The sequence below is a fragment of the Papilio machaon genome, chromosome 22 (assembly GCF_912999745.1).
Source record: "Papilio machaon chromosome 22, ilPapMach1.1, whole genome shotgun sequence".
Classification (NCBI taxonomy): Eukaryota; Metazoa; Arthropoda; class Insecta; order Lepidoptera; family Papilionidae; genus Papilio; species Papilio machaon.
Genome location: NC_060007.1, coordinates 403,634 through 427,726, shown reverse-complemented (window position 1 = coordinate 427,726; position 24,093 = coordinate 403,634). Strand labels below are relative to the sequence as shown.

Genomic DNA, 24,093 nt, shown 5'->3' with positions numbered 1-24,093 from the left:
TAACACACTATAATGTGTACACAGAGTACTTTGTCCAGTTAATAACATAATTTCAAGTATAACTTCTTTTATATAAAATTCTCGTGTCACGGGGTACGAACTTGAACTCCTCCGAAACGGCTCGACCGATTCTCATGAAATTTTGTGAGCATATTCAGTAGGTCTGAGAATCGGCCAACATCTATTTTTCATAACCTCCCCCATTTAGTTTTTTTTTTAACTGCGCTCGTACGGAGTCGCGGGCGACAGCTAGTAATTTTATAGAAATAAGGATACCCATATTTAAGTTGCTTTATTTAATAAAAATGCAAAATAAAATGAAACATTAAAAACACAATGAAAAATAAAATAATGAAATGAAAACGTCGAAACAAAAGCAAACGTATCTAATGATAACAGAAGAGAGGCGCGTTCGATCTGTCAGTGAAGCAATTAACAATTCAAATAATCGCGTATCGTATTTATTTGATCAATCAGTCAAATTGAACATTGACTTGTTATTACTTTGATGTAATTAAAACATGGTGTAGATGACTCATTAGTCGAGTCGTTGGCATCTCTGATTTCTGTTCCTATGCAAAGAGTAGTAACTCAGGATTGTTTAAAGAACTATGAAATTTTAACCTTAGGTATTAAAACGACGACATACGAATATTTATAGAGCGTCGGTGGCTCAGGGGTTAAGCACTTGACTTGCAATCTGCAGGTCTTGGGTTCGAATCCCGCAATGTACCAATGTGCTTTTCGACTCTCGATTTACATATGTACATTTATCCGACGTTCTTACGGTGAAGAAAAACATTGTGATGCAACCTGCACATATCTGAGAAGAAATTCAAAGATATGTGTGAAGTCAACCTGCACTGGGCCAGCGTAGTTGACTATGACCTAGTCACCCCTAACTTGGGGTAGGCTCCGAGCCCCTCATTGGAGACATATAGTTTGAAATACTCAACCTCTCAAATAATAATAACTGTCGCTAATAAATAACACAATATACCATATGCTTATGGATTAAATTTACCTTTGATTTTGTATTCAATGTAAAATCGAAGCGAGTTATATTGGAAGTTGAATACAAAGCGGCCGTTGCGGCTGACATGTCCGGGTGCGTTGCTACTGTACGCCGCAACCTTTACACATGCTACGTATCGAGCCTTTGAATATAACAAAGAGTTTATTTAAAATTACATTTGTATGGAACTTAGCCATATAAATGTATTTTAAAAATTTGTGTGACGTCAGTAGTTACTACAATATAGTTATGTTCAATTACCGCTAAAAGCAAACTGCAAAATTAATTGGCGATAACAATGTCGTACGTACGAAGATTACTTGAACCAGTCCTTGGTTGACGGCTTTTATTCTTTTTTTTTTCTGTCATTAAATAATGAAACATATGTACATACATTAGTGGGGACGTGTGAATATTTTTCGAATTAAATCGAATCGAATTTAAATACTCGATTCGAAATTCGATCGAGTAATTCAAATTTTTGTATTATTCTAAATTCAAAAAAATAACCGAATAATCGTGAAGTTTTTAATAATCCGAATAATTTGCGATTGCTGTAAACTTTCTCGAAACATTTATGACATTCGATTTACATATTCGATTCGAAACGAATAATTCGTAAGTTTAAATTATTCGCACACACCGATTTATAACCATTATTAAACAGTCTATCGGCGTCATACAAAATGGGAAACATAGTAAGTTTTCATTCCCCGGCGAGTGACTGGTCCACATGTATAATTGTAATTTGTTAATGGTTTTCAATTTTCCATTATATGTTATGTGGTTGCATGCAACGTTAACACATGTTTCGGCTATTATTATAATTGCATAAGTATTTTATAATTATTAAAATACGACGATCTTTATCTCCTATGAATTCCCGGTTGATAGGATTATAAAATATTTATGTAAATAATTGGATATTTGTTTTTTATTACATAAAAAGTTATAAGTTGTTAGTTTATAATCTGACTAGATATATCATAAGCGGTTTTAAACTATAAATAATATTAATAACTGTAAATAATTGAATATGGAATATTTTTACGTAAGTAACTAATATTGAGTATTATTTGAACTGAATATAGGGAAATTAGCAAGTTTTTCCTCTACAGTTACTACTAGTAACTTACTCGTATAACTATGATCTTAAGTGTTGCCAGCTTTTGTAAGAATGAGGAGAGGACATCCATAAAGATTTTGATGTTTATAATATATACATTTTATGTGCATATTCAGTAGGTCTGAGAATAGGCTACGGCCTATTTTTCATACCCACGTCCCACGTCCACCCCTAACGTTTTATTTTTATTATAAGATACAAATGTTAAATACAGATTCAGAAATACACCTAAAATATGCTATAAATCATCAGCTAAACACGTAGCGATAAAGCTACGACGTGATTTCATAGTGCAAATGGTTTCCCCGAACGTTTGTTTATTTAGGACTTTTACGATCTTTCAGCCGGTAAGTTACTGCAAGTTTAACTTCTTAACATAGTTTAAGGCGGTCCTGTATCAAGGAAGTTTCTCTTTCAATTTTAATATTTTTCCCTTTGACGTAACTGGTCATATTTATTAATATACTGTTGGTAAGAAACGGGAGTCTTATCATAATTAAGCTGTTTTGATTAAGTTAGTGAAGTTATAAACTGGTCATATTTATTAGTGTATTGAACAAAATGTTTTTAAAAATTAAATAAACTTATCTAAAGAACAAGTTTTAAACATTAGCTATAAGATAAGAGATTTGTTTTTAAAAAAGTTAGTAAAAAAAATAGTTTCGGTAATTTAAAAAAGTAATATTTAGAAAATGTAGAACGGATGAGCCTAACATCATAGTAGAGTAGAAGCGTAGCAGTGTAGAGTCGTAGAGGCGTAGAACAGTAAACGCGTAGTCGAAGCAATAAATGTATGCCAGGATTAAATTAAAAAAAATCTCATCTTTGACCATACTTCTTACAATAAAATAATTAAATTAAAAATAAGGTAGTTTAAAATTAATAAAAAATTAAAATAGTAAAAACCATTCGTTACTTTGCCGAATTGTGTTAAGTCACAGTTTACAAGCCTCCGCTATGAAAAAAGGGACCAAAATATTACAAAGTATTAAAAAAAGAAAATACTATAAAATTCCCAGACAATACAAAATAAAAACAAGAATTTATATTCTTCGAAATATCAGTGGCACAAAGAATGCGTTTTGTGTAGCCAGCCTACGTATAATGAAATAAGAAGACAGCGACGGCTTGGATACCGACAAACATATTTTTTAACATATCAGGTTTAATATCAGAAAATGTAGGATTAAAAGCATTATTCAAGCTATTACTTGTATGTCTGGTGTGCAAATGTGCATAATTAGGTAATTTGATAATATCTTAAAAGTCATAAAGAACCATAAATAACAAACAGTAAAACTCTTTATTTGTTCTGATATGAATTATCAATGTTTCATACAATTTTGTCATTTTTTATCTACAAAATGTTAAGCTATAATTCTTGTTATAATAAAGCACATTAAAATGACAGCTACGAACTCACAAATCCAGTTAATTGCTTCATTATAAATCATACTAATATTATAAATGCTAATGTTTAGATGGATGTTTTTTTAAATATATCTCCGGAACGACTGAACGGATCTTGATGAAACTTGGCACAGATGTAGAACATAGTCTGGAAAACACATAGTCTACTTATTAGATTTGTTTATAATTCCGCACGAACGGAGTCGCGGGCAAAAGCTAGTGCTTGATATGAGTTTGAGAAATGACCGTCATTTGTTCATGTTAAACCAGCGACCGTATGTGACTGATCTCGGCGAGCTCACACGTAGAAATGTGTAATTATATTAAGTAACCATTCATGTTATCTCGTATTTTCACAGTCCACTTTATGTTTAAATTCAAATTTTATTTTACGAATGGAATTTGAAGCGTTGTTAAGTTTATTGCGAGGAAAACCGTATCATGGAAATTCAAACAAGTGTATTGCGGATACTTTTTTAACCAATATAAAATCACTAGCTTTCGCCCGCGACTCCGTCCGCACTAAATTAAAAATAAACGTAATAAGTAGCATATGTCTTCTTCCAGACTGTTCTACATTTGTGTCAAATTTCACCAAGATCCGTTGAGCCGTTCTGGAGACACGTTCAAACAAATATCCATCCATCTATACATTCGCATTTATAATATTAGTAAGATTTCTAATATAGTTTTAAATTTTAATTCAAAATAGGTAGAACTATGTTTAGCAAATGATTAATTTAGGATGATTATGAAGATGAATAACCATATTTGATTTTACCATTCCTTTATTACAATATTATGCATAGAAATAACTAAGCAGCCAAGCGTTAGATTATTTTTAAAAAGCAAAAAGCAACGGAGGTGAGCGGAACTTTCACAAAGCGTACGTTATACAAGTTTTACGCTCAAAGCGAGTGAAAGAAAATAATAAATGTAGTCTTATATGAACTGTTATAAAAATGCTTTGAAATTCCTATATTTAAGACAAAATTATAATTGTTCGATATTAATATTAAAGTGAATATTTAAACACTTGACCACACAGTAAACAGGTGTGAAATGGAAACAATTCCACGTTTTATCTGAGGCATGTGGTGCCAGAAGACTAATTTTAGTTCTCTTTCCCTTTCCACGTTTTTTTTATAAGGAAAGGATGGGAAGGGGAAGTTATTTGACGGAAGATAGGATAGAAAGGGGAAATTTTTCTTTCTGTGCGTCATCTCCGTCGATTAAAAGTAAGCAATGCATCTGCAATTGCAGATGTACATGGGCAGCAGTTGCTTCGCTATTTCGGCAAATTCAGATGGCCACTTGTTCATTTGCCGCCTTATAATATAAAAATGTATACTAAAATCTTAATAAATAGAAAAATTAACTTTGTCCTAGATATTTCTGTATTAAATAATTATTTAGTAATTTTAAGTTTTTAAATTCTACTGTTTTGAATTGATATAAATAAAAGAATTGTTGACATTTCGTTGCCACGCTGGTCATATTTCATGTTACAACGCTAGTTTTATCTAAAGCCTTTTACACAACTGAATTTTATCAGGGGCACATTTTTCAACAAAAATCGCCATAAATTTGTTTTGTACCTTTTAAAATCAGACAGCGCACGTGCTCTATCTTGTTATTTTTGACAAAACATTACATATTGTGTTTTGTAAAACTTGTGTTTAGATATTTTTTTAAACTTCAAAAGTAACAAAGTAAACTTTGACCATATCTTGGAGGTTGTTGAAAAGAACATTTAATGCCTTGAACAGTCAAGAGCCAAATAAGATATTAAAGCTTCAATAATTCTATAATCTATATATTACCTTTGTAATCTCTCAGAAACGGTGTCCTGTGGGGAAAAAAATATGCAGATGTTTTTTCAATACCTTTATTGAACCGGAGTATTACTGAGATATCACCTGTAGCGGCGTGTGTATGTGTATACATATGGTTTGCAAAAAAACTAAAAGTGTTGAGGCGTTTGAGGATTTGGAACTTTGAAATCAAACCAACGTATAGTCTACCGTATTTTAAAATATATTCTGGTTTTTGATACAAAGATCTAGGATAGCGGGGTGGGGATAATTAGCCAATAGGCGACACGTACGTATATTGGTTTCACACTTTGATTGGATATGCACGATGTCACGGGAAACTAGCACTTAAGTCCTAAACACATCTTTATAATACTCGTCTCAAATTACTACTCGTTCACAAAAACATGACAACTAACTCTGGTGACGTAACCACAGAGTTTTTCATTTGTTCATTTCTAACATAGACGAGTTGAAGTTATCTAATAGAAGTAGATATGATAAATGTTCCAGCAATGCAAGATTTGTTCAAGATTTTTCTGAGACTAAAGTTATTTTTCAACTACACAAACAAAAAGGTGATAGGGATGTCCAATCCTAATTAAAAATTCAACAGAACTCGTAGAAAAAATATAATTATCTTTCAGTTTTAATAGACGCGTCGGATAACGAGCGTTTTGTTCAAGTATTAATTAAAATCACTTCAGCATTGCTCTTTTAACTCGAAACCCATTAAGATCGTAAAACATCTCGTAAACCAAACCACCTTTTAAAATAATTTAAGTGAAAGGCAGCTGTTTTATACATTAAACTATGAAATTGTATATTTTTACTATCGCCTTTCACAAGAAATCACTATGATTTTTTAATATAAAATCAGTTTTATATTTAAACTTGTTAAGAAAAAAATTAAATGATCAATCTTCTGTAGTAAGAGGTTCCCTTATCAACTAACATTACGTCTATCACAGGAAACACGTTTAATATTTTTTGAGTTTTATATTGACTACGATTGTTACAAGTTCACTGTAAGTAAATAAAAAGAACGAAAGTAAATAAAATTAAAATTAAAAACACACCCTTAATTAGCATATATGTATATATTACGAAGGACAATGACACCTTCGTAGATTGTTATACTTAAAAAACTTGGATAAATCTCTATGTACGAGTAAGAGCATTATGGTTGGAACGAGATTAGTGAACCGCCGTTAAGGTGTGTGGTTAGGCTTTTAACCTTAATTAATTGTTAGCAAGTCTTAAGTTAATTTATATATATGAGGAAACATAAAGGTTATATACATTATATGGTTATTAGGTTACATACATTTTATTTAAATTTTTATAGCTTAGGGTTTATCGAATATGTTATAAGCCAGTGTTAACTAAATTTTATAGCTTTTTATAATCTGTTTTAATACTTGTTTAGTGCAAAAACTAAACCCAAACTCGATGAGGTTGTGTCGTTTTATTGCGAAGTTCCTATGACCACCTTCTGACTCCAACATCAGATCAGTACCATATAATTATAAAAACTTGAGAGGTGTCAAGGGACACCCGGATGGAACGAAGTTCCTTTCGATTAATTAGTGAAGGAACTAATTTTTATTCTATGAATAAAAAACTTAAATCTTCACAAGAAGTACATTTTATTTCTATGAATTTTCGTTATATATTGTCACGTCGTTGCCATGGTCATATAGCAAAAAGTGTCATGACAACTTTTCGTAAGAAATTTTTCCATCTAGCCCCCTTTCACAACGCGCGATAAGGAACTTCGTTCCAAAAATAATCTTAGAATCTCAGTGTCTAAGATTATTTATAGGATCGTAAAATACAAATAACACAAAATTAATAAATGAAAAGTCTAGAAATGTTAAGTTTAATTCTGTTTTCCTGTCACGTTCAGTCGTATTAAAACAATAGTGACAAACGACGTCAAAATTGTAGAGGTCGCCACTTGGTTTCTGGTTCATAGCGCCCTCTACTGTAAATACAATGCTACCAATTGAAATTCAGCAGGCTTGTGTGCTAGTTTAACAACAAAAAAATCAACTATGGAAAATTAGTGCTCGATGTTTCTTTCAGTAAAACTTCGCTTTGTACAAGTCTTCGTACAAATCACGTCCGATACTTGTAGAAATATTTTTTACTGTTTTTTTTTTAATTTTTAAATCATCAAATATGAAGATTAATTCTCGTTAAGTAAGCGAAAAAGTTTTATAAAAAAGGGTTCGTCGTATAAATTTTGATTTCCCTTGTGCAATGGACAACTTCTTTTTTTGATGTAACTTAATTTTTTTCGTTTAGTTTAAACACGAAACTTTTATGGTAACGACGTGAAGTTTAATTAATTACATTTGTAATTACGCTAAACAAACCAATCAACACAACTAGTTCTATTAAAATTCCGGTCAAAATTCGGTAAAGCTGTTTTGGAGTTTACTTTTCCTGCTGCCGAGTTCTATCATCGGACGACCCGACAGACCGCCAAGTTCCATCCACACCATCTCGATGGCTGGCAGTCCACAACCGTGCGGTTTTCGCGTAGCTTTCTAACGCGTACCGCCGCGTTGTGGAATGGTCTGTTTTCGGCGGTATTTCCAAACTGCTACGACTTAGGGCCCTTCAAGAAGCGAGCGTAGCACCATCTCAAAGGCCGGCAACGCATTTGCGATTCCACTGGTATTGCAGGTGTCCATGGACGTCGATGAACACCTTGGTGTTCCCGCTGCTCGTTTGCCCCCTACTCTTATAAAAAAAAAAAACTTAGAACAAACGCCGATTTGCAGACAGACAGTCAAAATATGTGCTCGTAATATTACTGTTTTAATTTAAATAATAATTATCTTTCAAGCAAAAAAGGCCTACTTTGAATTTAATATATACAAGGAACATATTATAACATTAAAAAAAAGTAAGTTAATTCTTCACCAATTCGCTTCCATAAAAGTCAAATCTTTTCTTATTTATTTCTCACATATTCAGTTAAACGTTCTTTTTACTTAAAGTATATGTCCCCAGTTGAACTCAATTTCTAGTGAGTGAGGAGTGTCCACTTAGACATCGCTATTTGTATGCTAATGTATTTGCTTACGTCACCAGCTACGATTGGGTTAATCGATTCGCTTTGATGAATTAATATCGTTAGGTTAACCAGAGATTTGCTACGAAAACGATAACTTCACCTAAATACGGATAGTACAGTAATATGTAAGAAGGTCTGTCTGTCAGTTACACGTACATGAATTTCCCGATATTATTTAGTACGACCTATTACCACTTACTACGATCCAATACAGCTTTTTTATCACCCTATTTCTAATCCCATCATCTATATATTACTAATATTATATATATAAATACGAAAGTTTATATGGATGGATGTTTGTTTGAAGGTATCTCCGGTACTGTTCAAAAGATCTTGATGAAATTTGGTACAGATGTACATAAACATAATCTAGAAGAACACATAGGTTACTTATTAAGTTTTTTTTTAATTTCGTGCCGACGAAATCTCGGGCAAAAGCTAGTTATTCCATATTTTACTAGAAAAAACCATTCTCTTTGTGAAAACTGAAATAGGAGTAAAATGACAGCATTTTATATTTCAAATGTCATTACATGAACTTCTTTATTATTTCTTCCAAAAATGATGTACAATTTTCTTGGAAACATTTAAGAGGTCGAAAAAGTCAAAGCACCATTCATTAGAAGCGAATGAATGGACAAACTGACGGTCTCTTTTATTGTAATAGTATTTTCCTTACTTAATATTGTATTTGATTGATTGCTACTGAAGAGGGCTTAAGTAAGAATCTTACGAAACTTAAGGGCGTATTAAGTGACAAGATATTTTCTTTTATTTTTCTACTAGCTTTTACCCGTGACTTCGTCCGCGCGGAATACAAAAATAGAAAACGGGGTAAAAATTATCCTATGTCCGTTTCCTGGTTCTAAGCTACCTGTCCACCAATTTTCAGTCAAATCGATTCAGCCGTTCTTGAGTTATAAATAGTGTAACTAACACGACTTTCTTTTATATATATCAGATATAGATGTCAATATTTCGTACTTAAATTAAGGTAGTTTTTAATAATTTGGGCGTGTGAAATTTTTATTGAAAAATTTTAAGGATTTTGTTTTTTCAAGATTACATTATGTACAATCCATGCAATGACTTTAAAACTTCGAATGCTAAATTGCATTTCATTCCATATTCAAAATAGTTTTTTAAGAGTTTTTTTTTTTTTAATTTCCAAAATCAAGTCACTGACTGCAGTAATAAATATGAACAAAATGTAGAAAACAGACAAAAAGCGTAATGTTTTATTTTTTTCCGGACGTTCTTTGTAGCACGTTCCCTGTTAAATGTTATACAACCTTTTGTGTTGCAATGTTTGACTCGTTTAATGCCTTTTTTTCTACATTTTCTCGTAACTTAACGATTTTCGTATGCAAACTCTTCATATTGTTAATGCAGGGGAACTCGTTACTGCAAGATATTTTGCGTTTAAAAAATAAATAAGCATTAATAAATGTTTTAATTACTTTTCTATTTAGAAATTATTTTCTATTTATTTTATTTAAACGTCCATGATTGTACATTATCGAAGTCTTTATCGCACTCAGAGTTAAGTAGTCACTAAGGGAGACTCATAATATGGATTTAAACCATATATATTTAGTATCTTAAAATATAAGCGACATTTTATATATCCATTACTGAACTATGCGTGCGACATTACGTGTTAAAAGATAGACATAAAGGTGAGTACACATAAAACGGTCAAGAGTTCACAATGAGTTGAGTTTGATCGCTTTGCTTTACTGCTAATAGATACTTATTACTTTACGATGCGACTGTACTCGTTTACGGGACAGTCGGGAACAAATTAGATGAGTTACTGTTAACTTTTAGGAATATTTTCCCCCCCACTTTCGACGTGTCAATATGATCGATTGCGATTAAAATTGACAATGATGGAAGGTAACATATATTAAATGTCAACCGCAGTTTCCCACGCACTTAATTTGAAGTATAGCTTCCTATTGTCTTTGAGATTAGGTTATATTTTGGTTAAATATCTATCATGTCGAATGTACTAAATAAAACGAGATTCTCTCTTATCTATACAAAAGCTGGATATTACTAGATTTAAAAGCTATTTCGCGTTCACTTTAACGTGTCAGTGACATATCTGATAATCGGCCAACACTAAACATGATTTAGCACTTATGTTCCGAAATATAAGTTTAATCAAGTACTAAAATTGTTTGGTTACTGTATTTTTCCTAATCTGATCTTTGCATAAAAGTTCAAATATAGAATGAAAACAGCCAGTCTTTAGACATTTTAACCGATTTCAAAAAGGAGGAGGTTCTCAATTCGTCTATATGTTATTTACAACTATCGTAGATTCGTGTTACTTCTTTGATTTCATTTAGATTTGTACTTTGAATTATTAACGCTTAACATGCACAAACTTCTAAACTAACTTGTTAGACATTGGCGGTTGAAATATTCTGTTTATTAAGAGTCCTGTTGAACCACGTTCTTTTTATACATCTTTTATTTATTTTCCTGTTAACAAAACACCAAATGAATATTATCTGCATACAAACTTCTTATGACTTTAAATAATTCCTCAATTTGCTTGTACTTTTCCTCCATACAAAATATAATGGAATTTTAAATTAACTCTTGCACAATGTTTGTTCTAGTTTGTAAGAAAATGAGCATTTACTTTATTATATACATTGCATTTATAATAAAGAAACATGCGGTTTTAAAACCCGTGGGCAATAACAAACGACTGCATGAATGAAATAAAATGTCATTTGACAGAGATATAACAAAGTTTTATTTTACATATTCCACGCAATTATTGTGACATAATTGTTGTCTCTGGTTTTTTTAGTTTTAAAGTGTATGAGAATGATCCCAATCGACTCACAGTGAACGTGAAGTTTTTTATAGTAACAAAAACGTGGCATTTAAAAGTGTTACCTTTTAAACAGGGTTATTTTTTAATTTCCTGGAAAAAAAAGTATTAATTAACAATAGAAAAATGAGAAATAAAACAAAAGAGAAAATGCGCAAAAGAGCGTACGGACCAAAAATCTACAGAAGTCATTTATTCTAATAAAAAAAAGTTGATGTGGATAAGAAGTGCAGTCAGCTATTTGTATTAAAAAATCTTTGTTCATTAATTACTTAGTAGCCTCTGTGTTCTTTCAGACCATGTTCTATAACTGTGCCAAGTTTCAGCAAGATATGTTGAGCCGATCTGGAGATACCTTCAAATAAACATCCATCCATCTAAACTTTCGCATTTATAATATTAGTAAGATGTTCGAATTTAAACTTAGCTACTTGTATCCTTAAAAACAAAATCATTTATCAAGTTAACGTTGTGCCAAAGTTAATTTGCTCGTAACCTTTGACTTTGAGGTAGATATTTCGCCGGCAGAAAGCAGATAGTTTGTTTTGCGACCGAGGTGAACTTCCCCTCGATTAGTCAAAGGGGTCGTTTAATTTTATTAACCCTGTACGATACCTTATCGAAGATTACATGTTGCTAAATTGTTTTTGATTGACGATCACAGAACTTTATGTTAACTTACGAACTTCAAGATTTTGCATAAAATCGAGATATAGTCATGTTTATTGTTATTGCTTTTAGAAGTATTTTGAAGGAATTATTTTTTGATTTTTACTTAATTTAATTACCTGAATATTACATTTTAATTTATTTTTCTTAAGTAGGATTGGCGAAAAAATTAAGCCAAAACATTAAAGTTTAAAAAACCTTGTGGTCTGACCCCACGTGAGTGGGATAAAACCAACTAGATGATGATGATTAATTTGTTACTGTAACTAATAAACAACACTATTCTTTAAAATTTTAATTAATAACACATAAATGAAGACAGATAATTTAATAAAGACTTTTAAATAATTAAAACTTTTAATAAATAAAAGAAATTTAAATAATTATTGTATTCCATCTGACACACAAAGTTCATGAAAACTCAACAACGAAGTAATCCAGAGATCGGGTCCAATTACTTGGACAACAAAAGACACGGCGACGAACAACTTTCTAACTACATGTTAATTAACTTGAGTATAATTTAATTACTCAACAGTCAAGAGGAAGTTTTCAAATAGAATTTATACCAGGTTTATAAAGAATTTTTATATATTTTTCAATTGAATCTATTTTATAGAAATAAAAGTATCGATATAGTTAATATGTTGCTTGAATAATATTGTTAAATGTAGTCAAAAATATGAGATTCGTCGGAAAAATAAGTAAGCAGTTAATAGTTAAGTCTAATATTGATTTAAATCTAAACAGAAACCTTTATAACTTGGCAACATGCCTTTTAAATCTGAAATTTCTGACTTTAATTCCGAAAATTCGGTTTCGAAGATATTTTTAAAGTCATTTGTAATAACTTATCTTTGATACAGTTATAAATTGAATAGAAAACTTAGATCTAGATATTTTATTTTAATCTATATATATAAAAGAAGGTCGTGTTAGTTACACTATTTATAACTCAAGAACGGCTGAATCGATTTGACTGAAAATTGGTGGGCAGGTAGCTTAGAACCAGGAAACGGACATAGGATAATTTTTACCCCGTTTTCTATTTTTTTTTATTCCACGCGGACGGAGTCGCGGTAAAAGCTAGTTAAAAATATAAATAAACTGGAACGAATTTAACTTGAATGTACTATATTGATTTCCGAACATATTGTTTAGTACTAAGGGAGTTTTTCGTGTTTTCTGAAAAGAAGTTCACTTTCCAACTCTGCATTCGGTAGTATGTTATTTTTGTTTTTTCATAATGTTGCAAATGTTATTTAAGCTAAAATTTATAAAAACATCAAGTAATTTCCATTCAAATAATTCCAAAGAAAAGAGTAATCTTCTCTTGTCTCGCTTTCCAGTGCTACGATCTTTTACAAAGATTGATATTTCAATGTAGAATGAGATGCCACCTCATCGGAACTACAAAATACGAAATACAAAGATTTTGTTCTAGAATTTTCTATGAAAGTTAACAGAATACAGGTGACGTCACTCCGTAGTATTATTTATTACTTTTATCTAAAATATCCATCTCTATACAATTATTTCTTATAGATAGAACATTTTGTTGTCATTTTGAAAATTATAAATGTAATAGTAAATTTAATTTAAATCTTATTAATATTATAAATGCGAATGTTTAGATGGATGGATGTTTGAAGGTATCTCCGGAACGACTCAACGAATATTGATGAAATTTGGCACAGATGTAGAGGATAGTCTGAAAGAACACATAGGCTACTAATGAAGTTTATTTTTAATTCCGTGCAGATTGAGTCGCGGGTGACAGCTAGTTTAATACAAGCTTCGTAGAAAAATGCCCAGTACAAAAATTACAAAATGTGTCCGACGGTTTTCCTCATCTAACAATATTTTCTTATTTTGCAACTTCACTAAGCGTTATAATGTAATATTAAACATCATTTAATCTTAATTTGCATTTGCGATTCCCCTGGTATTGTAGATGTCTATGGTCGTCGATGAACACCTTGGTGTTCCCGCTGCTCGTTTGCCCCCTTCTCTTATAAAAATAAAAATAAAAAATTAACTGTCAAATACAAGAAAAAACTGAATTTTCTAGACAATAAAAAAAAATCGACATATTATATAACTGGCAGTATACATATTCCAATACAAATTAAAAATATAATCCATTTACTAAACTCGTAACGGTCAGTTTTGTACATTATAAAGATCAGATTAAAATAGTCCATTTTATTCCATGTAGTAAGAAAAGGGATTTATCTTTCCGCTCAAAGAGCAAAGGAAAATGTTTCAAAAGGTCAACTAATGGTTAGATAAACGTATTAAAATGTCCATTATAAAAGGCTCTATATCTTAATTTTTCCTTTTCATACTTACATGTATTAATAAAAAATATTTGCCTTCATTTACTATTGTTTTATCGTAATCTTCAATCTTTTAGATCCAATTACAAATAAAACAGACAAACATGTTCCAAATTAAACTGAACTTGTTGTTCGTAGAATCTTTTACGTAATAAAATTAGGAAGAAAACTTCGAACAAATTGGTTAATTCTTGCTTCTTGTAATGACAACTCTCTATAAGAGAGTATACAGAACGTGTACACACGTGACCGGACTTTATACCTTCATCTGCTTTAATAAGAACTAATGAAAACTTAATTAACTTTCCGCTCATTTTATTTATATTAAGCTTTTGTAATCTGCGTTAACTTTTTTAATCTTAGTACTTTGACCTTTGAGAATACTTTTTATACCATAGACTGTTCGTTTTAGTTTTTTGTTTATGTTTTAAAAACATGCTTTGACATTTCTGTTAGCTCAAATATGTAGGTGATGTTAAAGAGTGAGGTGTTAATAAAACACTGTAATTTTCCACCACTGTTACTTAAGAAAGATGTTGTTATCTTTGTTGTATTCGAGGAGAATAATAGAGACGTTATGTTTTTGTGTGACTGACTGACTGTCGTGGATGCACAGTAAAATGATTACAACCATATCTTTAAACTCAATGGCAGCTACAGTTTATTTATTGTTGATAGTTCTGAAATCTAATCACCTTGTTTTCCCTCTTGTATGAATATTAACGCGTGTTAGTTGTTTAAATAGAGGTAGGTAATTACGTTGTAATACCAAAGTTTCCTGCGCTGTAGAGTTGACACATTTTGTGACAATTTCACACAAACAAATAAATAATCATGTATGCAACACCTAGGCTTTTGTTGATGTTCGCCTTCGATAGACTATTATGTATTTTTATATGTATTAAAGAAATATAAATGCTTTTTGTTACAAGACTGATGTTTTTTTTTTTTTTTGTTTTCAATTTGAACGATACGCGATGATTAAATTTTCACTATGAACTGATACAAAAAGACAGGAATAAGATAAAGTTATATAAAATGTACAAGATGAAAATGCGAACAAGATGTATAAAGCAAAACGTCAAAAACGAAATATGTCAAATAAAAGAAAAATATTTCATAAAAATGTCCAAAAAGGCTGTATACAACCCCGAGGCCGTAATATATACTAATGTTATAAATGCGAATGTTTATATGGTTTGATGTTTATTTGAAGGAGGATGTTTGTTCTCGATGAAATGGCATGGCATTGGCATGATGATGATGAACACATAGGCTACTAATTAAGTTTTTTTTAAGCCGCGCGGACGAAGTCGCATATGACAGCTAGTGAATTCATAAAGGTATAGTCAGACGAGATTTCTAACGAATGAAAATTAACTTTTGTTACATTATATACTGTTGTTCATAGAAATGCTTAATACTCTTGTTTTTAACCATACGGGGATGGGTGGTAGGATAATCCCAAACATCTTAACCATTGGAAAAATTTCGTTTGCCTGCGACGAAGTCTCGTCAATATCTGTCCAGCCGTTTCGGTCAGTAACCGGAAGAAATTTTTGTCTTTTGTGTCAGACAAAAATTTCAAAAATTAGTTTTCCGTAAAATGCAATAAAAAACATCATGTCGTCGATTTTTTTTTTAAATATAACTTACGACACTTGTATAGATTATTGTATTAATTGTATAGATATATTGAAAATAAAATAGTATCTCGGCATCTTCCTTGTAAATTATTCAGAATAACATAACTATTATAATCGTTAGGATTGTAATAGTTTAATTTCTTTGATAGTCTGAGAGCCATGCTAAAATATACGCAGATAAGAATTCCTTGAAAAGAACAGGAACTAGTACAAATGGCTCTTAGACTATAATTACATCATTATACGGTAGGAGACCATTCCGCGCAAGGTTCGTAAATCAAGTGACGCCATTTGCTGACAGATTTACTGCAGGTTAGAGAACGATTTATTGCATTCGATAATTTGATATTAATTTACGTATTGACAGAGCGTCGGTGGCTCAGGGGTTAAGCACTTGCAATCTGCAGGTCCTGGGTTCGAATCCCGTCATGTACCAATGAGATTTTCGATTTACATATGTACATTTATCCGACGTTCTTAAGGTGAAGGAAAACATCGCATTGCTGCACATATCTGAGAAGTAATTCAATGATATGTGTGAACTCAATCCGCACTTGGCCAGCGTGGTTGACTATGGCCTAGTCACCCCTAACTTGAGGTAGGCTCCGAGCACCTCGACTCGGTGGGGACGTATAGTGAGCTGATGATGAACGTATTAACGTCAATTGTTAGATAGTTTAATTCAACGAAATATACAATATATTTCATAGTAAAATAAAATATAATTAAGTAGTATTTAGCACTAGTTTTTGACATAAGAATAAATATATATAAAAGGAATAGTACTAATGGGAATAAAAGAAATATACATAGGAAAATTCTACGTATTTTGAAAATTTAATTCGTGTATATAAAGATTTAATTTAACTCAGTAAAACACACCTATATTATATGCCCATAGTTTACGATGTGTTGACGCGTGCTCTATGCACGGGAAACTTTTTTCAATTTTACACAGCCGCAAATTCCAACAACCCACCGCTTATCACCATTTTAATACATCATACTAGCTTTTAATCTTATTCCAATCTTGTTAAAGTCTATTTTCGCTTGTAAGCCGGATCGACATTTTCCCCGTATGAATGGCAAGTAAAAAGAATGACAGCCTAGTTTAAAATTCAATCACGAAGTTTTGAAAACGGTTTCGCGTTGTACGAATCATGTACAAAATAGAATGAAAAGACTTTGTTCTTGCGTTATTCGAGATTATTACCCTTCATTTCACAGGATATAGCGTAAAAAAATCACAGTGGTCTTAGCATAAACATTTGCGATCATCGTCAATTATGTCAAATTTGGTTGACATTGTTAGTGTACTTTCCGCCCTGTAGGGGGCGCTGCACAAATTTTAATACAAATTTTGTTGATGTCGTTACGATGGCGACTGTAACAAATATTCAAGCTAATTCTTAAGCTTTAAATACACTGTGCAATTAACATAAGTCTTTTAAGTTTAGTGGATAAGAATGGAAGTTTAACTTGAGGCTAAAAATATAATTTCCGACAACATTTGTAACCAAAATTTGGTGTAACCTTTGTTAATAACAAAGTAAAATCATCATCATCATCATCAACAGCCTTTATATGCCCACTGCTGGGCATAGGCCTTTCCATATGCCTTCCACAATACGCGGTCCTCCGCCTTCCGTATCCAACAACTTCCTGCCGTGCGAACTATGTCGTCGGTCCACCTGGAAGGAGGACACCCCACGCTCCTGGTCCCCTGCCGTGGCCTCCATTCTAAGACCTTCCTTCCCCAACAAGTAAAATTACATAATTTAAATCAACACATTATGTGTATAAATACATCATAAGTATAAATAAATTACGGATTTAATTTACTGTGAAAAGATCTCGCTAAAGTTCTTATTTCACATGTCGTAAGAGGATTAGCTTCTTTCAATCTGAATAAAATGACGCCTCATTAAAATCAATGAATGTAACCTCATATGATATTAGAAATTCCTTATTGATACAAATCACTGACTTTAATGTCTATTTCAGAAGAAAAACTACCACTGTTTAAAAAACATAAGAAATATCAGCACATTCAGTGCACATAGACTAACTGTTGCCCGCGATTCCGCCCGCGCGGCGTTAAAAAGAACTTTCATTATTAGCCTATGTGTTTTTCCAGACTACGTTCTATATCTATGCCAAATCAGTGAGATCTGTTTAGCAGTACCATAGATGCAGTGTGTCATCAATCCTTCTGTGGGAGCAGAAAGCTGCCAGACGGCCGGAGTGAAGAGCGCTAGTTAAACATAGCGTCAAACAATTTGAAAACCGGCGGCTCCTTGAACTAGATGCCAGACGCGACGAGCTGACAGCTTGTTCACCTGCGGCTATCAGCTATAATTACGTGAAAGGTGTGCTCTCATATCCGCAATGTGCGAGGATTTTTCAAACAAAATTGGCTACATAAGTCACATGCGAGCACACCAACGTCAAAACCGGAGCTGAAGACAGTCGCCGTGGCCGATACCGGCCGGGATAACATAAGGATTAGATTAGATACCTTCTAACCATTCCACAACGGTGCGATTCTCGCGCAACTTCCTGACTCGTACACCCGCGTTGTGGAACAGTCTGTCTATACATTATCTGTCTACCTATATCTAATACGACTTAGGGACCTTCAAGAAGTTAGCATACCATTTCCTTAAAGGTCGGCAACGTATCTGCAGTTCCTCTGATGTTGCGGATGTCCATGGATTTCGGTGATCACCTCAGTGTTCCCGCCGCACGTTTGCTCCCTTCTCTTATAAATAAAAAAAACTTGAGAGGTGTCAAGGGACACCCGGATGGAACGAAGTTCCTTTCTATTAATTAGTGAAGGAACCAATGTTTATTCTATGAATAAAAAACTTAAGTCTTCACAAGAAGTACATTTTATTTCTATGAATTTTCGTTACATATTGTCACGTCGTTGCCATGGTGAAGTAGCGCTCATTCGGCAAAAAGTGTCGTGACAACTTTTCGTAAGAATTTTTTCCATCTAGCCCCCTTTCACAACGCGCGATAAGGAACTTCGTTCCAAAAAAACAATCAATCCATCTAAACATTGAGTTAACTAACGATTTTGAGTGTAACAAACTGTTTCAACTAGGATAATCAAATTAGGAAGAATGCTTAGGTATTTATATACGAGTACAATCATTTTATTTTCAGTATGCATAAACTGTGCATGGATATGCTGATAAAAGTTATTGTACAATGAAATTTTACGAAGTGCAAATACTTAAATCTCACGGTCAAGTGTTCCGTTTCATTAATTTGTCATTGAATTTTATCTCTACCTTTACTGCTAATAGGTTCTTCAGGTTTACGATCTCGCCCACAAACTTCCTATTTAGAATGCTTTACTTAAAATTATGATTGGAGATACGACATTTCGAAATACTTGAAAGTGTAATTTAAATTAAAGATTTTTAAAATCAGGTAAAACTATACTTAATTAACTAAATTGATCACATTTAATATTATTACATTACTCCTATCTTTTTTTTTCGTTTTGTGAATAAAAAATCCATTTGTATTTATGACCTTAGTGTGATTTAAATTACCAAAAGCTTATGTCAATATGATCATCCATATGACATTAAAATCAACATCATATGCTCACTATACGTTCCCACTAAGGGACTCGGAGTCTACCCCAAGTTAGGTGTGACTAGGCCATAATCAACCACGCTGGAGCAGTGCAGTTTGATTGACTTCACACATATAATTGAATTACTTTTCAGATATGTGCGTTTGCGTCAGATAAATATAGATTTATGTAAAATGGAAAAACACATTTGTACATGGCGACATTTGAACCCTGGACCTGCAGATAAAAAAATCGGGGTAGGAAAAGTCGAAATTATACAATAACATTATTACGATTCACGTATTTCTTTATTTATTCAATGAAAAAACTAATAAATTTAGTAGTATAGCAAATTACACATTATTTATTCAACACCTTCGCGGGCCTCTCCTTTCCGGAATAGTGGCGTTTTAATTAATTGTTCGAATACACACAAGAACATGGCTAGACCCTTTTAACCCTATAGTGTAATAGTATATCTATCTATATATATAAAAGAAAGTTGTGTTAGTTACACTATTTATAACTCAAGATCGGTCGAACTGATTTAGCTGAAAATTGATGGGAGGTAGCTTAGAACTAGAACTAGGAGACGGACATAGGATTTTTTTTACTTTGTGTGCATTTTTTTTATTCCGCGCGGACGGAGTAGCGGGTAAAAGCTAGCATATAAATAAAAGAAAGTCGTTTTAATTACACTACTTATAACTCAAGTTCGGTCGAACTGATTTAGCTGAAAATTGATGGGAGGTAGCTTAGAACTAGAACTAGGAGACGGACATAGGATTTTTTTTACTTTGTGTGCATTTTTTTTATTCCGCGGACGGAGTCGCGTGTAAAAGCTAGTTTAATATGAACATTTATCTATATTAAAACAAAAGCAAAAATTCTATTTTTATCTTCTTGTACTTTGGAAGGCAGCTGCAAAAAAATGTGCAATACACGATATTGTAACCTTTTCATTTAATACCAATACACAAGTTCCTCGAATAACTCGTGTCTCTGAGATTGAATTTAAAACTACCACTTACATTCCAACTGACAATTTGTTACCATATACAGAAGACCTCTTCCACAAATAGAAATAAAAAATACTAGAGGTCTTCGTACAATGGATATTACCACACGAGTGTCAATAAAGTTAGTACAATAAACCGATTGTTAATATACAAACTATTTTCCAACAAATAAAGTATGTTCTGGAAAATTCCACAGTTTTAAAAAGCATACATTGGCAGTATTTACAGTTTGTAAGTTTTATTGATATTAACATGGAAAATGTTGCATTGGATTTTATTAGAAACTAGCTTTTACCCGCGACTCCGTCCGCGCGGAATAAAAAATAGAAAACGGGGTAAAAATTACCCTATGTCCGTTTCCTGGTTCTAAGCTACCTGCCTACCAATTTTCAGTCAAATCGATTCAGCCGTTCTTGAGTTATAAATGGTGTAACTAACACGACTTTCTTTTATATATATAGATTACATGGAAACTGGCATAATTAAGTGTCCTTTTACACCATTTCATTTTGTTATATTTTAAAGAAAAGTTACTGCTTTAGTAACTGTATTAATATCAGTATTAGAAAACATAAATCTTTATATCAATACATAGTATAAAACAAAGTCGCTTTCGCTGTATGTCCGTATGTATGCTTAGATCTTTAAAACTACGCAACGGATTTTGACGCGGTTTTTTTTAATAGATAGAGTGATTCTTAAGGAAGGTTTGTATGTATAATAAATGCATAATATAGTAGAGAAACACTGATAAATTTAAAGGTTTCTAATGTGAACGCTGTGAACGTTGTGTATAAGGACATTCTGTAGTAGGTGTATTTTGCATTGCACCCGTGCAAAGCCGGGGCGGGTCGCTAGTCATCTATAAAGGAGAAGTCCTAAATTCTTTTCTCATTTTGTTACAGAATGATGTACAACACCATTATTCTTATCATTTGCTTGGGAGCAGTATTCTGCACCCCGGAAAGCGTACGTAACGACGAGACCCATGGGACGCAGGACTCGCAAGACATGCAGATTGCCCACACCGACCACTCCGCCCCGCTAGAGAAGAGATCTCCGCGGTATGACTTCGGCTTGGGTAAACGGGCTTACAGTTACGTGTCCGAATACAAGAGATTGCCTGTTTACAACTTCGGATTGGGGAAAAGGTAGGATATAGGAAATGTTATAATCCTGTTTTCAAAAGTCATCTGTAGTTCTCCGTGGTTTAAAAAAAATAATTTGATCTTTAGGTCACGACTCTACTCATTCGGTCTCGGCAAGCGCTCCGTGGACGAGGATCAGAGCAGCGAGGAATTTGTATCAGATATGGACCAGGCTCAAGTTCCAGAAATCTTTGAACAATACGATGACCCTGCAGGTAAATATTTTCTATCTTAACCATAACAACATGTACCAACATTAATATATAACAAATGTCTTCAAAAAAAAAATTCTTCGAATTGATTCCTATAAACTTCTTGTTGTTTCAATTATTTTACTTGAATTTATACAGCGCCAGTATTTAAAGTCACAATTACATTTACAGTTTACGAGATCAAGCGCGCAAGACCATACAGTTTCGGTCTCGGAAAACGGCTGGCTGAAGATGAGGAAAATGAAGAGAAACGCGCTCGCATGTACGACTTCGGTTTGGGGAAAAGACCACAGCTCTACAGCTTCGGTCTCGGGAAGCGGGCCAGGAACTACAACTTCGGTCTGGGGAAACGACTCAGCAAGTACAACTTCGGTCTGGGGAAGAGAGAGCGTGACATTCACCGGTTCAGCTTCGGTCTCGGTAAACGATCTGACGTCATTGATGACAGCGATAACTATATGGAAGTGTAAATTTTAACATCGTTTTACTTTTAGATGAAATTCACGTGAAATGCTGTTCGTAAATTAAAAAAAAATAGTCATATCAATATTTTTTTCTTCGCTTTCCAGTTTAATTTCAATATTTTAGAACATTTTCAGAAATTATGTAATCTTAATGTTTCTTTGAGCACTAATTCGACAAAAATATTAGTCTTTCTTACACAATTTAGTTTTAACTGTAACGGATTTTGTTGTGTACTTACCAGCCAAGGTTCACAATAAAATCTTTTACAAAAATACAGCTTAAAATTATTGTTTTTTTTTTCGTAATTCATAAAAATAATTTTATAATAATTGGTTTACTTTTTCTCTTTTGGTTTTAAAATGTTCATTAAATTCAAAAATTGTACATACATTTCAACATATAAGGGAAGTCATTGGCTCCTTTAATACAGGGAAACCTAGTAAAGGAGTCAAGGTTATAATGAAATAGATATGTAAAATGTACAATAAAGATTTATTATTATTATTCCACATATTTAATTTTAATAAAGTTCACGTGAATGTTCATCTTTATTGATAGAATTAAATGTTTCTATTTAAGCTCTCAATTGACTGGATTCCATAGAGTATGCCAAATGTTATACCTTGCATATATTGTATAGGTGGAAGTTAAATATTTTAATATCTTCAACTCTACGATGTTCTCAAAGTTAAGAGCCTCGATGTTTCTCCAACTCTTTGTAATTTGGAATTGGACATCATTTTGTATATTATTGTTGATGTGATGTAGATTTTTGTATAGTTTGTTAACATTGTTACTTGTTTCATCTTAAAAATTGTGTATCACGGAGCTATATTTTATGGATAACTTATTTGTAGTCTTACTTTCTTTGGTGTCTTTACAGAAGTCTATGTCAGAAAATATAGTAGTAACTTAATTGTTTATCTTGTCTTAGGATTGTTTTTATGTTTCATTGCTAGTCATTTATGATCTTATAATAGCTCTGTGAATTTAATTTAAGATTCTATAAGTATCTTAAAGATTTATGATGTGTTGTTTATAATCATTATTATACAAAAATGCAATTAAAGTATACAAATCATAGAATGTGGCATCATTATTTGTATTTATTTCAACATCTCCTTCCTTATTATTTGTATATTTCTACGCAAAGTCGACTTAAAACTATAGTAGATTCACTTGTAAAAGAAACTCTGAACACATATAAATAACTGTTTAAACGCGATTTAATGTAAATCTTCGAAATAAAACAATATCATAGAGGTTCGTACGCAAGTCGTCAAAGCCAGTTACTCGCGAACTGTTTATTTAGACTCTAGACTCTAGACAGGGATCCCCAAACTATTTTGAACAAGTGACCCCCTTTTCCAAAATGAACCGTTTCCACAGACTCCCATGGCCAAATTATCTACTTTTAAGATCAATTATTGTTATTATTATTATTTTTCATTCTGACTTAGGTCAATAGAAGAAGACAGAGTGAGAATTAGCAATGCTATAAGTTCAATATCGATATCGACCCCTTTGGGAATCCCTGGTCTAGACTTTACACTATCCATCGTTAGAAAAGTCGCTGCGATTAGCAAGATGGCGGAGCAAATCTGTACAGTTGCCATAAAGTTGCTATGCTAGTACTGACCGAATAGACGAATTGCGACGACAATTCAACGTTGTACGGAGCGCGCGCTACGTC

At 32.5% G+C, this 24,093-nt stretch overlaps 1 protein-coding gene across 1 annotated transcript in view; it reads left to right on the top strand.

Annotated features, from left to right (window-relative positions):
• LOC106715120 (helicostatins) overlaps positions 1-22,472 on the top strand; it is a 30,452-nt gene extending 7,980 nt beyond the window's left edge. Inside the window, exons 2-4 of the mRNA XM_014508343.2 lie at positions 21,481-21,726; positions 21,811-21,938; positions 22,107-22,472. Of these exons, the coding sequence (XP_014363829.2) occupies positions 21,482-21,726; positions 21,811-21,938; positions 22,107-22,405 (672 nt within the window). The 5' untranslated portion in view covers position 21,481 and the 3' untranslated portion in view covers positions 22,406-22,472. The remainder of the gene's footprint in view (positions 1-21,480; positions 21,727-21,810; positions 21,939-22,106) is intronic.
• The last annotated feature ends 1,621 nt before the right edge of the window (positions 22,473-24,093 follow it).